Source organism: Garra rufa, chromosome 20 (genome assembly GCF_049309525.1).
Source record: "Garra rufa chromosome 20, GarRuf1.0, whole genome shotgun sequence".
In the NCBI taxonomy this organism is placed as follows: Eukaryota; Metazoa; Chordata; class Actinopteri; order Cypriniformes; family Cyprinidae; genus Garra; species Garra rufa.
In genome coordinates this window covers 31092606-31107229 of record NC_133380.1, presented here as the reverse complement: position 1 = coordinate 31107229, position 14624 = coordinate 31092606, and the positions used below count along the sequence as shown (strand labels likewise).

General features: G+C 41.7%; 1 protein-coding gene across 1 annotated transcript; it reads left to right on the top strand.

Annotated features, from left to right (window-relative positions):
- Positions 1 to 600: 600 nt before the first annotated feature.
- dusp7 (dual specificity phosphatase 7) lies at positions 601 to 9087 on the top strand. The gene is made up of 3 exons (XM_073825916.1): positions 601 to 1298; positions 2623 to 3051; positions 6498 to 9087. The coding sequence occupies exons 1-3, from the start codon at positions 911 to 913 to the stop codon at positions 6803 to 6805; spliced, it is 1125 nt and encodes a 374-aa protein (XP_073682017.1). The 5' UTR covers positions 601 to 910; the 3' UTR covers positions 6806 to 9087.
- Positions 9088 to 14624: the final 5537 nt, after the last annotated feature.

Genomic DNA, 14624 nt, shown 5'->3' with positions numbered 1-14624 from the left:
ACCAATGCCTTTGCTGCTGATCTACAATGATCCAATTCAACCATACTAATAAGTAAAAATTACATTAGATATACATTTGTGCTTCATTTTTTTTATTATTGCTGAAGTGTATTGAACTTTCTCCTTCGGCATTCGACTGTACAGACGTGAATTAACTTTTCCTTCAGTCTGAGGTTTATTCATTTCACTTTCGGTGTGAATGGGCTTTTACGTTTGCCAAAAATATAGCTTTTTATATTAAAAACAAAGATTTAAAACGTAACGCACAAGTAATGTAACACAATAGAAGTGTTACAATACAATACAATACAATAGAAGTAACGTAATTAGTTACTTTTTTAGGGAGTAACACATTACATCCCCAACACTGTCACGTACCTGTGCTTGAAAAGTTACCTTTGCTTTGTTTTCCCTGAATAAAAGAATTCGGTTTATCGTACAGATGAACTTTAACGCTTCTCTGCAGAATCTTTGCAGTGACTGCTCCATTATTTTAGGAGGGAAAATAAGAGGCGCTGCAACTTTAAATGCTCACGGACAGGCCCCGCCCACTCGTATGACGCGATCGTTTTATTACAGCCTGTCAAACAGCCATCCGAAGATGACAAACAGGCGAGCGGACAGATTGCGATCATGAGCTGCTCTCTTCACCCCATCACAGCCGCGACACGTTCAGCGCGTTTGGCCCGAATCTGACGGATCGCCCCGCCGCAGCAGCAGCGGCAGCCTCATATGGACGCCAAGCGGAGCAAAGCCGCGGTGGTCTGGTGAGCGTGTGCTCTCACCGAAGCAGCAGAGCCCGTCCACTCCACGCGCATGGATTTGCCCACGGGGGAACTTCTTCTCAGCGCCTGATCGTCTTTCCTTCCCCCCGTTTTGTCGCACACAGCAGCCTCGCCCTATCTCCCCCATGAAAAACACTCTCTGGAGCGGTGTGATGATGTCGAGCAAAAGCGCGGAATGGCTGCAGGATGAGCTGCAGTCCGGCGGCGGCTCGCTGCTGCTGCTCGACTGCCGGTCGCATGAGCTCTTCGAGTCCTCGCACATCGAGTCCGCCATCAACCTGGCCATCCCGGGACTCATGCTGCGGAGGCTGAAGAAGGGCAACTTGCCCATCCGCTCCATCATCCCCAATAACGAGGACAAGGAGAAGTTCGTCAAGCGCTGTAAAACGGACACGGTGGTGCTGTACGACGAGGCGACGGCGGACTGGCTGGAGAGCGGAGCCGCGGGATCCGTGCTGGGGCTTCTCATGCACAAGCTGCGGGACGACGGATGTAAAGCCTATTACCTGGAAGGTAAATTGGGAATAACAGGGAATGCCAAGGAGATCGATTTATTCGGAGTTGCGACGTGTGTGATTTGCTAATCAAAACTTTTAAGAGCTCAAAAGGCTTTGTTTTGGTGTGTTTGAAACGGATAAAATCTCTAACGTTAACGTTACTTCTCCTCTCAAGTTGAAATACACCTTCCTGTGAGTTTAAAGCGGTGAAAAAGTTCACTATGCTGAGAACTTAACGTTTAGATTACGAAAGACCAGCTATTTCACAAACACAGTACAGTTATCGATGTGTAAAATATTAATTATGTGTTAAAATAGCCCATTATGTCTTTCTCGCGATGTGCTTTGCCTGCAAAGCTTTTAAAAAAGAGAAACAAACATGTTTTCAATTAATTTCCTAAAATGGCTCCGCCATGTTGTCTTTCAGAGGGAAAACGAGCGATTCATGAATGAACGGCCAAAAGAACTGAATCACGACGCAGTTTCACTCTTTTCGATAAATACACGCATTTTGTTCGATATTTCGAGCAAATACACGCATATGTCGAGCGTTCTGTCGTGGAAATGGTGTTTGGCTGTGTAATTCTCGGTTTCGCCACCATTCACAAAATAGACATCGAGTGTCAGTCATGAACGTTCATGACACAAGATACAGCGGCACGACGTGACCAACATTCATCACTCAACAGTTTTAAGACAACGCGTTTAACATTTATTCTTTCAGAACTCTATTTCATTAGAGTTTTATAAGGACTTGTGGTTCAGATATTAAAGGGATAGTTTATTTGATTGTTTTACTAATGCAAAACAAGATATTAAAAAAAATGTATGTTTTTTTTTCGGTAAGTCACACAGGTTTGAAAGAACATAAGAGTATATTTTTGACAGAATTGTCATTTTTGGATGAACCATCTCTTCAACTATTTAATAGTCCAGCTGTTGCTGACATCCGTTCCAATTTTACTGCATTACTGCATTTCTTACCTCACTAGTTAATAGTGTTTTGTCTTATGTAATAACAAGTCAGCATTGCTAATGTAACTAAAACATTTGGAATACACAATAGTGTGTCATGTCTATTTAGTTCGCTTTAAGAAAACTGGAGTAGGTATGAAAGCTTTTTGGATTAATGGTGATTAAAAATGAGTAGTTGTAACATTAAACCACTAATTAATTGTAACATCTTGTCATTGACACAATGTAATATACATATTCACATCAGACTGTGTGATGGTAATAATTACATATAGTAATTTATGTACAAACGTTTAATTTGTATACAAATACACATTATGAAATTATGAGTGACTTATGAGTGTGTATTATCTGGCCCGTTCTAGGAGGATTTAACAAGTTTCAGACTGAATACCCAGAGCACTGCGAGACGAACCTGGACTGCTCCTGTCCGAGCAGCTCTCCGCCCTCGTCCGTTCTGGGTCTCGGTGGACTTCGGATCAGTTCGGACTGTTCTGACGGAGAGTCGGACCGGGAACCAGGCAGTGCCACGGAGTCCGAGGGCAGCCCGTTACCCAATAACCAACCAGCATTCCCAGTCCAAATTTTACCTTATCTTTACCTGGGCTGTGCCAAAGACTCCACTAACTTGGACGTTCTGGGCAAGTACAACATCAAGTACATCCTGAACGTAACTCCCAACCTGCCCAACATGTTTGAACACGATGGAGAATTCAAGTACAAGCAAATTCCCATCTCTGATCACTGGAGCCAAAACTTATCTCAGTTTTTCCCTGAAGCCATTTCTTTCATAGGTAAGTTTCCACCTCGTGGACTTTCAGTCATGTGTGAAGTTCATGTTAGTCAGATTGTGGTTATATTATTTTCATTGTGTGTCTGGAAGTGACCTCAGGATGTGTTTGCGTTTCTGACGTTCAGGATACTCCCCAACCATGCCATCAGCTTTTTCTCTTCACATTTTCATTTTCGATGATCTAAATTTAATGTCATCAAACCATGTGGTATAGCCAAGTCACTTTAGTAGAGGTCGGATTTATACAGTTCACCTGTCTTCTACATGCTTACTGACTGATCTCTAGACGTTTCTCAAGCAAATGAGCTCGGGTCAGGTCAGACAAGCTTTCCCTGGGTGATGTAAAACAAGGGCACAACATTACTGGAATGGCGCAGCAGAGGAAGTAGATATAATTGATTCAGTGAGCTGTACAGAAGTGATCAATGTAGGCCATAGATCACAGAGCGCCACCGCTAATGGTGAACTGAACCGTGTGAGTGTGAATCGAGACTCGCGCGTTAACTACAAAGAGTACACAGATTTCACCTCAGCTTTTGCTTTGAATGTTCATTTGAAAAAAAAACATCAAGCTGAAAGCTTGAATCTCCAGATGAATAAGGACGGAAACGGTTTTAGTTTCTCTTCTTGTCAGTGTTTTTCAGGTGAAGCCACACGTGCTGTCTGCGGCATGGCTTGGTTGACACTTTCTAAAGTCGTTTCCTAAAAACATCTAGTCTGAGGTTATATCTGCATTACAAAGGCTCTTTCATGACGTCAGTTTTCACAGCGTGGACTGTTTTTTTTGTGCTAAAGCCGTGAGTGTATAAGCTCACTGTTTACATCCATTTGGCAGCCGTTTTGTGTAATCATGTGCTGAAACGCAACTTGTATTTGAAATTATTTCCCATTTACACAGGGGGTGTTTTTGTGTGACGGTAGTCTGGCTGTGTGGCATCTCACGTACATGTGCGTTTGACTGAAACCTGTTGTTCTGGTTTCTGCCACTCATTCTTAGCATTGAAATAGTTATGGCGTGTGTCTTTCATTGAGACTGTGGGAAGTGTCGAACAGACGAGTTAACTGTAATTGAATGGGAAAGGTTCACTCAAAAAGGAAAAGTGTTCTAAGTGATCTAAACCCGTATGACATGAGGATGAGTACATGACGACATAAGGTTCATTGTCAGGTGAAATAATCGTTAAATTAGCATTATCCTGTGGTCATGTTGTAAGTAGGGCAAACTACTGCGCTAAACCATCACAACATCCTGTTATGCAGCTGGACGCTGCTGTTGGGTCTTAGAACACTTTCGCTTTTGCTGCGTAAACATACTTTTCATGTGATTGTGTAAATTATGCCGTTGCTTCCTACAAGGGCTATTGAACATTAGGAAGCTTTGCTGAAAGAAACTTCCTGTTTGGATGAAAAGCACCAAAAGCTAAAAAGCTCAGTGGTGTTGTTGTGTTTTATGAATTAATTGACGCTTAGAAGGGTTCCAGAGAAACGTCTCGGTGCTGGAGCCAGTGTTTCTGGGGGAAGTGACCTCATTGTTCTAGGGTTCAGCCGGACTCAGAGTGTTCTTGCCACATCCATCATGGGCGAAGAAGAGGAAATGGCCACTTTACTCTGCCTCGCCTGGCACTAATGGCTCTGTAGTACGTCATGCCCCACAAAACCAGATGCACTTTGTCTCTAAATAATGTATGGCTGTAATTTTTCCCCATTCACGGATCAGACCTGGTAGAAGGCTTTAGAGAGGGTGTTTCTCATGTGATCTATGTTTGTAATGGTTTAGCTTGATGTTATTGGATGAATCGCTCATGGCTTCGCTGACTGGAGCTGTAACGCGCATCACGCTTCTCATAGGCCGCTGAATGCTACTGTACTAAAGCAGACTTCGGATCACAGTCTCAGCCTGTCATGATTAGTCATTTCAGGAGTTCAGTAGAGCTGTAACTACTTGCCTTCCAAACACAATTCAATGATTAATTGGTCTACAGAAAGCCCTGTATGATTACACTGGTTCAGTGTTCAACAGGCTCACATCAGACTCGTGTCTTAAAGGGACAGTTCCACCAAAAATGAACATTGTCGTCATTTACTCACCCTCATGTCGTCTTAAACCTGTATGATTTTCTCTTAACTAGTATTAAGTCATAAAACTGTACAACACAAATGTGTTCACTTTGTATGATAAAAGAATGAATTAAAGGTTTATTCACATCAAACCAAAATGTGATGTAACCATACGTAAATAGCATTAAACCTCACTGTCCACAGAGCTGTTTACACCAGCACAAAATTTAGTCAGGATTGTTTCTCTGTTCACTATCGCTTAGCAAAATACCAAGTCACCAATTTATATTTTTATGTAACAGCAGCATCTGGTCATATGATTGAAAACATGAATCTTAGAGTTCAATAGTAAAGTAAATATGACATTCATTTTCTCCATAGAGGAGCTGATTTTAAACAACAACAAAGCTTTGAAGATATATTGCAATAATTGTAAAATATGTATGTAATCAACATATTTAGCTCGCAACATTTTCCCCTCATTAAAGCCATGAAGTAGTCAGTCTTGTTTTGTACCTTTATTGCTAAACTTTTTTTGCTTCAAGTCGGTTTGTAATGATTCACCTCGTAGAGGTTTGGTTTGGTTTGGTTTGGTTTATAGCTTACAAAAAAGTGTTTTTAAGATCTCTGTTGGAAGAAAGAATGGGGCAAATGACATCCAGAACCAAGGCCACTGAAAAAATGGACAGGCACTAACGCACAGTGTGATGGAAAAGAACTTAGAACACCTCATTCACATTGAGGGCATGCAAATTTGTGATGTTCTGAACAGATGCGTTGATAACAGTTCATTCAAATTAATGTTAATTTGAATTCATGCACCAAAATAACATTTTTAGTGTGAACAGGCCTCGAATGAACACCTTGTACACAGATTAATAGTCTTTGAAATGTAATTGTCTTAGCTGATGGTTTGTCAATTTTTCTAAAACACTAACCCCAGTTTCACAGACAAGGACAGACAGTTTCTTAAGCCTAGTCCTAGACTAAAATGTAAGTCTGAGCTGTTTCAACTGGAAGAATCTTAAAATATATCAGTGTCTTTGTTTTGTCTCAGGATGCACACAAGTAGTGTTTTTTCTAAAGCATGTTTTTAAAAATTACTTTAATGTCCTAATTGAAGTATGGCTTAATCCTGGCTTAGTCTAAGCCCTGTCTTGAAACAGAGCCTAAAAGTCACAGAAGTTTCTTAATGCATCCTTTTTAAAGCGTCTGTATTAAACATTCTAGTTTGTCCACATTGCAAATTTCCAAATGACCTCCGGTGTTCAAAAAGCCTTTAAATGTGGGCGTTTGAGTTCACGCTCCCCACTGATGAGTTGATTCATGTCACGTTTGTGTGATTTAGCACTCAATGCTTATCTGTTTGTGTTTTTATCTGTTCCTCAGATGAAGCTCGTTCCAAAAAGTGTGGCATCTTGGTGCACTGCCTAGCAGGCATCAGTCGCTCGGTCACCGTCACGGTGGCGTACCTGATGCAGAAGCTCAACCTGTCGCTGAACGACGCCTACGATTTCGTCAAGCGCAAGAAGTCCAACATCTCGCCCAACTTCAACTTCATGGGGCAGCTTTTGGACTTTGAGAGGACACTGGGGTTGAACAGCCCCTGCGACAACCGCTCGCCCAACGACCAGCTCTTCTTCACCACGCCGACCAATCACAACATGTTCCAGCTGGACACGCTGGAGTCCACATGAAGGCCAGCAGAGGAAGCTGGGTGGGAGCAGCCACCCTTTGAATGTTTATCTCCCGTCTCCAGGGGAGTTTTTGACCTGGAGGACAGGCCAGCAGCCGCGGCGAAGGGAGGGACGGAGGGTGGTTAAGCACACGGGCCCCTCTCAAGCCCTCGCAGCTATTCCGGTGGATTTTAATGCAGCTTTTCTTGCCTTTATGGAACAGACTGTTCTTTTTTTTGTCACGGTTTGATACACGAGAAGAAACACGAGACTTTTGCACAGCGCTTCGCTCGCAGAGAAGGAAGCTTTGACTGCTGTGCGACGATGCCCTCAACCTCCCGTCTCGAAGGGTGCCAACGTACTGCCTGGGGATTTTGCTTTTCTAACCGGAGGAGCATGTAGGGTTTCTCCAAGCAAAGACAGAAGCGGCATCGTGGAGGCGCACAACACATTCAACACATGCAGTCTATTGTCTGTTTCTATATCTTTGTATATTTCCTCACAGACGAAATGCGCAGAACCATGTTGTCCAAAGTAGTGACGGTGTTGGTGACCGAACCGACACAAACAAACATTGTGAGCCCTCCCCCTCTTTATTTTCTCTCTCTCTCTTTCTCTCTTTTTCTTTCTCTCGCTCTCTCTCTCTCTCTCTCGCTCTACGTTTGCAATGACCTAATGCGTTTTGCACAGTGGTGAAGCCTTTCACTTCTTGGCACTTAAAAGCGGTACTCCAACACACACAGAAAGACACATTCAGAGGTCCTGCGGCGCTGCCAGTCCTAGGCTGCGATGAGGCCGCGCAGCTGCGTGGGGCGCTCGGGACGACGCGCGCACTTAAAGCTCATTGTTCCTTAACTGCAAACGACAGATCGACGTTTGTGTCCTAGCCACGAGTCCCGACTTCCGGGCTCGCTCACCTTCTGGCCTTGGTGATTCTCGTTACAGTATGAATATATTGTATTAATTTCTACATAAGAGTATATCTATTCACTCGATGTATTTGGGCATGCGATCCTCTCGAGGCGTGGCACGTCACTGAATGTTGAGGACTGTTTTTTTAACTACTCTTGCTGCTCCTGCGCGGGGCAGCAAACAGTGTGTAGCGAGGGCGTTCCTGACCGCGGGAACGAGCGACTGGACCCGAGCGGACGAGTGCTTGAGTTAACAGGGTTGCTTTAAGCTGGCCTTATATAACCTTTTTAATTCTTTCCTACTCTGACTGTTCAATACTCTTTGTATCTCACTTTAGAAACATCGTTGTATTAAGAAGACGTTTGTTCATTTTTAAAGAAACCAATATGTAGTAATAATAATAGACGACTAATGGTCTTTAACGGGTCAGTCAAGGTTGTATTTGTTACTCTGCAATATACTCAACAACCCTTTGCAGTATTTTCTAGAAAGTGGCCTCGGGTTTTTGACTCCTCTACTTTTGATACTAGAGATCCACAGAACTATAGCTTCGTGAGCTTGAAACGGAGGCAGCTTTTCACCCGGGGTGTCCGAAGCGCATCTCGCGCTGGGTGCTGGGCATTCGCTCGTGTTTCATCAGATTTCAATTAAACCACGGATTTCCGTAATATATGTGCTATATACTGACTCCTGTGGCCTTTTCATATATCTCAATATATAAATATATATATGTTATATTCATCTTGTGCAGATATGCAACAGTCGTCCCCTTAATATATCATCGCGGATGACTTTTTCTCATGCTTGAAACGACCCAGTCACAATAACAACACGGCGCTCTCGCGTCACCCCGGGACCGAAAGGCGCTTCATTTCACAGCTTCTTTATTTACTTGTAAATCTTGATTTCGAGCTGCTTCTTGTGGAGGAATGTTTGTATCTGTAACCATGGGAAAGAGAAATCCTTAATGTTTTTCTCTGTTTGTATATTGCCAGAACACAGGAACAAGGCTTTCTGTGGACGTTTCTTGTAGCTACATAACTGCGATTAATAACAGTAAGAATGGAAGAGAGCGACACACAGGAACTAGTTGAGCGAATAAGGAAATGTATATCTTACCTCACCGAGGAATTTTTCAGGGATTTTTATTTGACAATGCGTCGGCATCGTGTTACAGCTTCAAATGTCAAAGAGCTGTTTTATATGTGCTGTATACATTTTTTTAAAAGATACAATCTATATATGTGTATAATACTGGGCTTGGTAACCGGGCAGTTAAATTTTCTGGTTTATGAAGGATATAAAATTGTCCCTATGTATTGTATAGTATATGAAAACCAATACAAGACTTGTTTGTACTGCAAATAAATATTGAATTATTTTTTTGGTTATCCCATCTGCTTTGGTGTGTTCCTTTCAACATTGTTATGCACTCTCCGTCTCAGACTCTCCAAAAGCGCTCTCCATTAGTTTCCCCCTTATTCCAGCTTTATTTTCTGTCTTGTTCATGACTTGGGAGTTTTCTTGGAAACCGGCACCCCACGGGTGTTTTTCTGTAACATGAGTCCTACATGAGGTGAGACTTCCTCCCCCCGCCCACTCTGAGGATTGGTTTCCTGTTGCCTTGTGGTTAATTTCAGATACAGATGGTTTCTGAAGCATGTGATGACACCACATCCGATTGCTGAAACTATCACCGCTCGGCTTCCTCTTTGTAACCCGTGTCAAGTCATGTTTATTTGTGTAGCGCTAAATTGATTGCTTCAAAGCACCTTTACATAACAAACAGGAGGAACAGTGTCAGAGTTTCAAATTCTTAAATCAGAAATCTGTTATTTCAGTTATAACAGCTCTCAGATGTCTATTTCTTCAGTGACCTCGTTCAATTGTGTCAAGTACAGCTAAATCAATAAATTTGACTGATTATAAATGGTTTTTTAATCCAACACTGAGTAGGCCGAGGGTGAGAGTGGCCAGGAGAAACCAGGCTCAGTCGAGGGGCCGGTTCTTCTCTGGCTGTACAGTATGAACACAACATCATCGATCAGTCCAGGCTACAGCGCACGTCTTTCGTGTCCACTGTTTTCTAAGAATGAGTGCAGTTTTTTTTCTGTTTTAAAAGTCAATTTAACATGCATTCTCAGATTGGAGAATCCTCTGGCTGCTTTATTAAAAAGAGATCTTAATGAGTTTAGATATTGTGTTAAGAGTTTCTTTTTTTAGATTTGTGAACCCACAAAACCAGTCATAATTTAAATTTAAATTGAGATTAATGCGTAATCTAAACGCTGAGTTTGTTAGGATAGGACAATATTTGGAACATTTACTTAATATCCTAATTATCTTTTGCATAAAAGTAAAATCGATCATTTTGACTCATACAATGTATTTTTGGCTATTGCTACAAATATACCCATGGTACCTAAGACTGGTTTTGTGGTCCAGGGTCACATTTACTCTTCAAATTCCTACTCTTCATCATTTATTAGATTTTTTTTTTTAAATGCATAATGTACTTTCTTGCATAGGAGTGAGATTCTGCTTTTGCTACTAAAAAAAAATATTACAAATCAACATACTGCAGTCTGTACTTCTGGGTGTCTCTTTCAAGGACCGTTAGGTACCTGATTTTTAGACATAGTTGCTATATGAATGTGTTCAGCCTGTTGTTTGGAGGTCATTGCATAAGTGAAGGACACAAATGGAAAATCACCACCTAAACAAGTGTGAACCTGTAATGTGGAGCGATAATGTGAACTTGCTGACGGGAAGTGTCTTGATTATTGTTGACAGGAGTGTAGGACAGATTCTTTGCAAGCCAGGAACAGGATGTTGAAGACATCTAGCAGAAACTGTCAGTCACTGTGAAGATCTGAGCAAAGTCTCAGCTCACATTTCTGGAGGTTAAAGGCGTTTAGATCTCAGCAGGCGCAGTAGGGTAGCTGTGAATAACAAGAATCGGGACAAGGTGCAGCAGATAGCAGAGATGCAAAGTCCTTCATTTCCTCATGTTCTAAAGCAGACGTGTCTGATCCTGCTCTTGGAGGGCCAGTATCCTGCAGAGTTTAGATCCATCCTGCCCCAACACACCTGCCTGGACGTTTCTAGTCATTCTGAAGAACTTGATCAGCTGTGTTAGCCTGTGGAAAAGCAAACCAGTTCTGAGAAGCCTCGCCAGTCGAACCAACTCTAAACCAGCAATAGCACTATCTCTGAACTAGCACCCGGTTACTGCTGGTGGAAAAAAAAAAGAGGTCCAAGAGAAAAAACAACTACCAAAATAACAAGAGTATAACAATGACAATGAAATAACAATGACTTTCCAACAAAATAACAAGAGTAACACCACAGCTATTTCCATGAAAGTATGAGTGAGACCAGTCAGTATTTTCAATTCCAGTTTCATTGCGCTGTGGTCATGCAAGATTCTATCAGATGGGACGCTACACAGGATAAGGATGTTTTGACAAGAGCGGTAAGAAGTATGAAGATATGGTGTGACGATAGCATTGATAGGGTGTGACTGTGGCTTGACGAGGAACTGGCATATTTTTACATGTAAGACGCCTAGTTTGGCTAACAGACAAATATAAAGTCTGCTTCAGTTACGCACAGAGGGTCCGTTCACACTGAATGCATTTTTCCATTCCAATGTGTTACTTTTCCATAATTTTTTCTTTTTTTTTTAAAGATTTATTTATGTTTTTTATGCCTTTATTCAGTCAGGACAGCATTGGGTGGAGAGAGAGAAGAGTGGAATCAGCAAAGGACCACGAGATTGGATTCAAACTCGGGTCGCCATGAGCCCAATGGCACTGTACGTTGGCGCACCAACTATAAGGTCATTGGTGCCGAATTCCATTATGTTTTCTATGTAAACACTAGACGCATGTGTACAACCATTGTGTTCACATCTCACGTCTTGCGTATGGGTGCTTCGTTTTTAAGACACAACATCAAGAGAATTTCAACTTTTACATGCAGTACCACTCATCAATGTCAGTTCCAAAACAGTGGACCAATCAGAAGATTCTAAAGGCAAGACAACTGTTGTGAGCTTTTGTTTACAGTAGCAAGTTAACATGCCAACTGTTTTATTTAAAGCCAACCTAGCAGAGAAGGCATTCTGCGCTACGCTTTTTTAAAAACTATTTCTGTGCTGCGCTTTGAGCTTTCAGATGCAAACATGTGTTCTGTGTGAACGACCCCTGAGAACTGCAAAGATTTCCAGGTTTATGAGGTCCAAAGTTTTAGGAGTAGGATAGAAAAGGCTTAATGGGATCTTCTTTTGGGTACTTAGATCTCTAGACCAGGAATGGGTCAGAGACCTGCAGAGTTTAGAACCTACAGTGACCCTGAGAAAACGTACCTGCAGCCTTCTAGTAATTTTGAAGACACTGATTAGCTGGTTCAGGAATATTTGATTTGGTCTGGAGCTAAACTCTGAAGGACAGTGGTCCTCCAGGATCAAGTTTGTCCATCCCTGTTCTAGACTTAAAGGTTGTGTCAGCGATGCTAGGCTGAAACAAAAAGTGTCACATTCAGCTGACCTTTCTTCACGATCCGCTCGCTGCCTGCCCCATAAATTGGCTGTCAGGGGGTTGGTGTTGTGGACTTTCGCTCTGCCTCCCTCACATCCCTGCACTAGTACGAAAGTCCACAACACCAACCCCCTGATGGTGATTGGTTGGAACACTGTTTGTTTTTCTGTGGAATGGTTGGTAGCACTGATTGTTTTTTTTTTTGGCATATCTCGGACCCTAGGCTGACCACATAGACGCATTTTTTTTACAGCCAATTTATGGGGCAGGCAGCGAGCGGATCATGAAGAAAGGTCAGCTGAATGTGACACTTTATGTTTCAGGCTTGAAATCGCTGATACAACCTTTACATTTGGTGTAATTTAAACCCCAGTACTTTCTCCCAGTTGTGTTTAACTGCCTGTCATGTATAATTTCGGGTAACTATAGGGGCTTTCGCACCGGAGGAACCTTTTCATAGTTCTTAGAACTATTGGGGGGGAAGTTCCTGCTTTTTGACGTGTTCTAGGAACTAGGAACGTATTTAATTCTAGAAACTCCGTTTGGGGGAACTAAATTAGCTCCTACTTCAGAATAGAGTCTAAAACAGTTCTATAGGAACTACTAGTGATGCTGATTGGCCAAACGCATATGGAACACCGGCTACTCTGCATTATTTTCCCACGAACATGGGAAAACAGCGATAATACATTTAGCTACTGTTATCTGCAGCTTTATGTTCTTTTCTCAACCTCGATGATAACACTGAACGTTGTCATATGACGTGTGCCCAAACTCGGTCCTGGAGGGCCGGTGTCCTGCAGAGTTTAGCTTGAACCCCAATTAGACACACCTGAAGTAGCTAATCAAGCTCTTACTAGGCATACTAAAAACTTCCCGGCAGGTGTGTTGAGACACACCAGTTTGGGCACCCGTCATAAAAAGATTTAGTCAGATTTTTGCAGTCTTTTAATCGCATAAATTGTGTTTTTTTTAGGGACGGGACTTTAACGCGTTAATTTAGATTAATTAATTACACAAAAATAACGCGTTAAAATTTTTTTAACGCATTTTAATCGCACTTAGTTTTGCACACCGCGGAACGTTTCTCACTGGAGGAGACTCGGCGGACCGATTATACTGGAGCACCAACTAGCCTTCAGACAAGCTGCGTCCGTCCTAAATAGTATTGTACGTCCCAAATCGTAGTATGTTTAAAAAAGTATTCCAAAGATTCCCGGATGGTCTACTACTTAACGATCAATGCACACTCTAACGGCTAATATTGCCCACAACACACTGCGCCGTGAACGAGGATTCGATTAGAACTACAAACACGCATAAAAAGTGTTAAAAAACTACAAACATGGAGGATATGCGCGACCAACGGACAGGTAGAGAAAGGGGTTTGAGTGATAAATAATCAGTGTGTAACCTGATAAAAATATTTTTTAAATGTTATCCGCGTTATATTCCATGTGCAGCAACATTTATAATGATAGGTTTGGTCATTAACATTTAAATGCATAATTAAGCAAACACAAGGGCAAAGTTCTCGGCATGAAAGACTCGTTAAAGAACGTGCCTCTTCATTTCTCTCTAATACGGTAGGAAATTAAATTAAACGAAATGTAGATAATGTTAACTGTGATGATTGACAAGGCAGTTTAAACAGTGACAGGATTCAGGTAACTAAGCAACAGAGCGTCTGTTAAAGAAGCAGTTATGACGAAGTATATGTCCCAAAGCTTGCCTACTATTCTGCTTCAAACTCAAAAGTATGTACTTTTCTTCACAAAAAGAGTACATACTTATAGGGCATAGTATAAGTAGGCGAATTGGGACACAGCAAAACAAACCACAGTGAACATGGACAAAAAAGCTGATGGGACCACTTTGGTTGGCCCTGTGGATGGGAAATTTTGTTACAAAAAACGAATGGATGGAAGCGTCGATAAGAGCATGGTTGTGTGCAAGCTATGCAACAAGGAATTCGCATATCACCGCAGCACATCGAGCCTATTGCTACACTTAATGGCAATATTGCACTGGTCTGTTAAACTTGGTTGAACAAAAATAAACAATATTTTGTTGCTTAAGCTTATATATTCAGTCATTATTCAATGGTATAATAAAAATCCATATAAAAAAACTTACTTCTCACTGTTCTCAGGTCAAATATTTATATGCGATTAAAATGCGATTAATTTCGATTAATTAATTACAAAGCCTCTAATTAATTAGATTAATTTTTTAATCGAGTCCCGGCCCTAGTTTTTTTACATTCCCACAACATAGAACAAAAACAGCTCTGATTATGGTATCCTCCATTCATGGGTTGTTGACGTAAAATGTTAATGCCGCAAATAAAGAAGTTGCTGTCGGCTGCTTCAGAGTTTCTGCTGCTG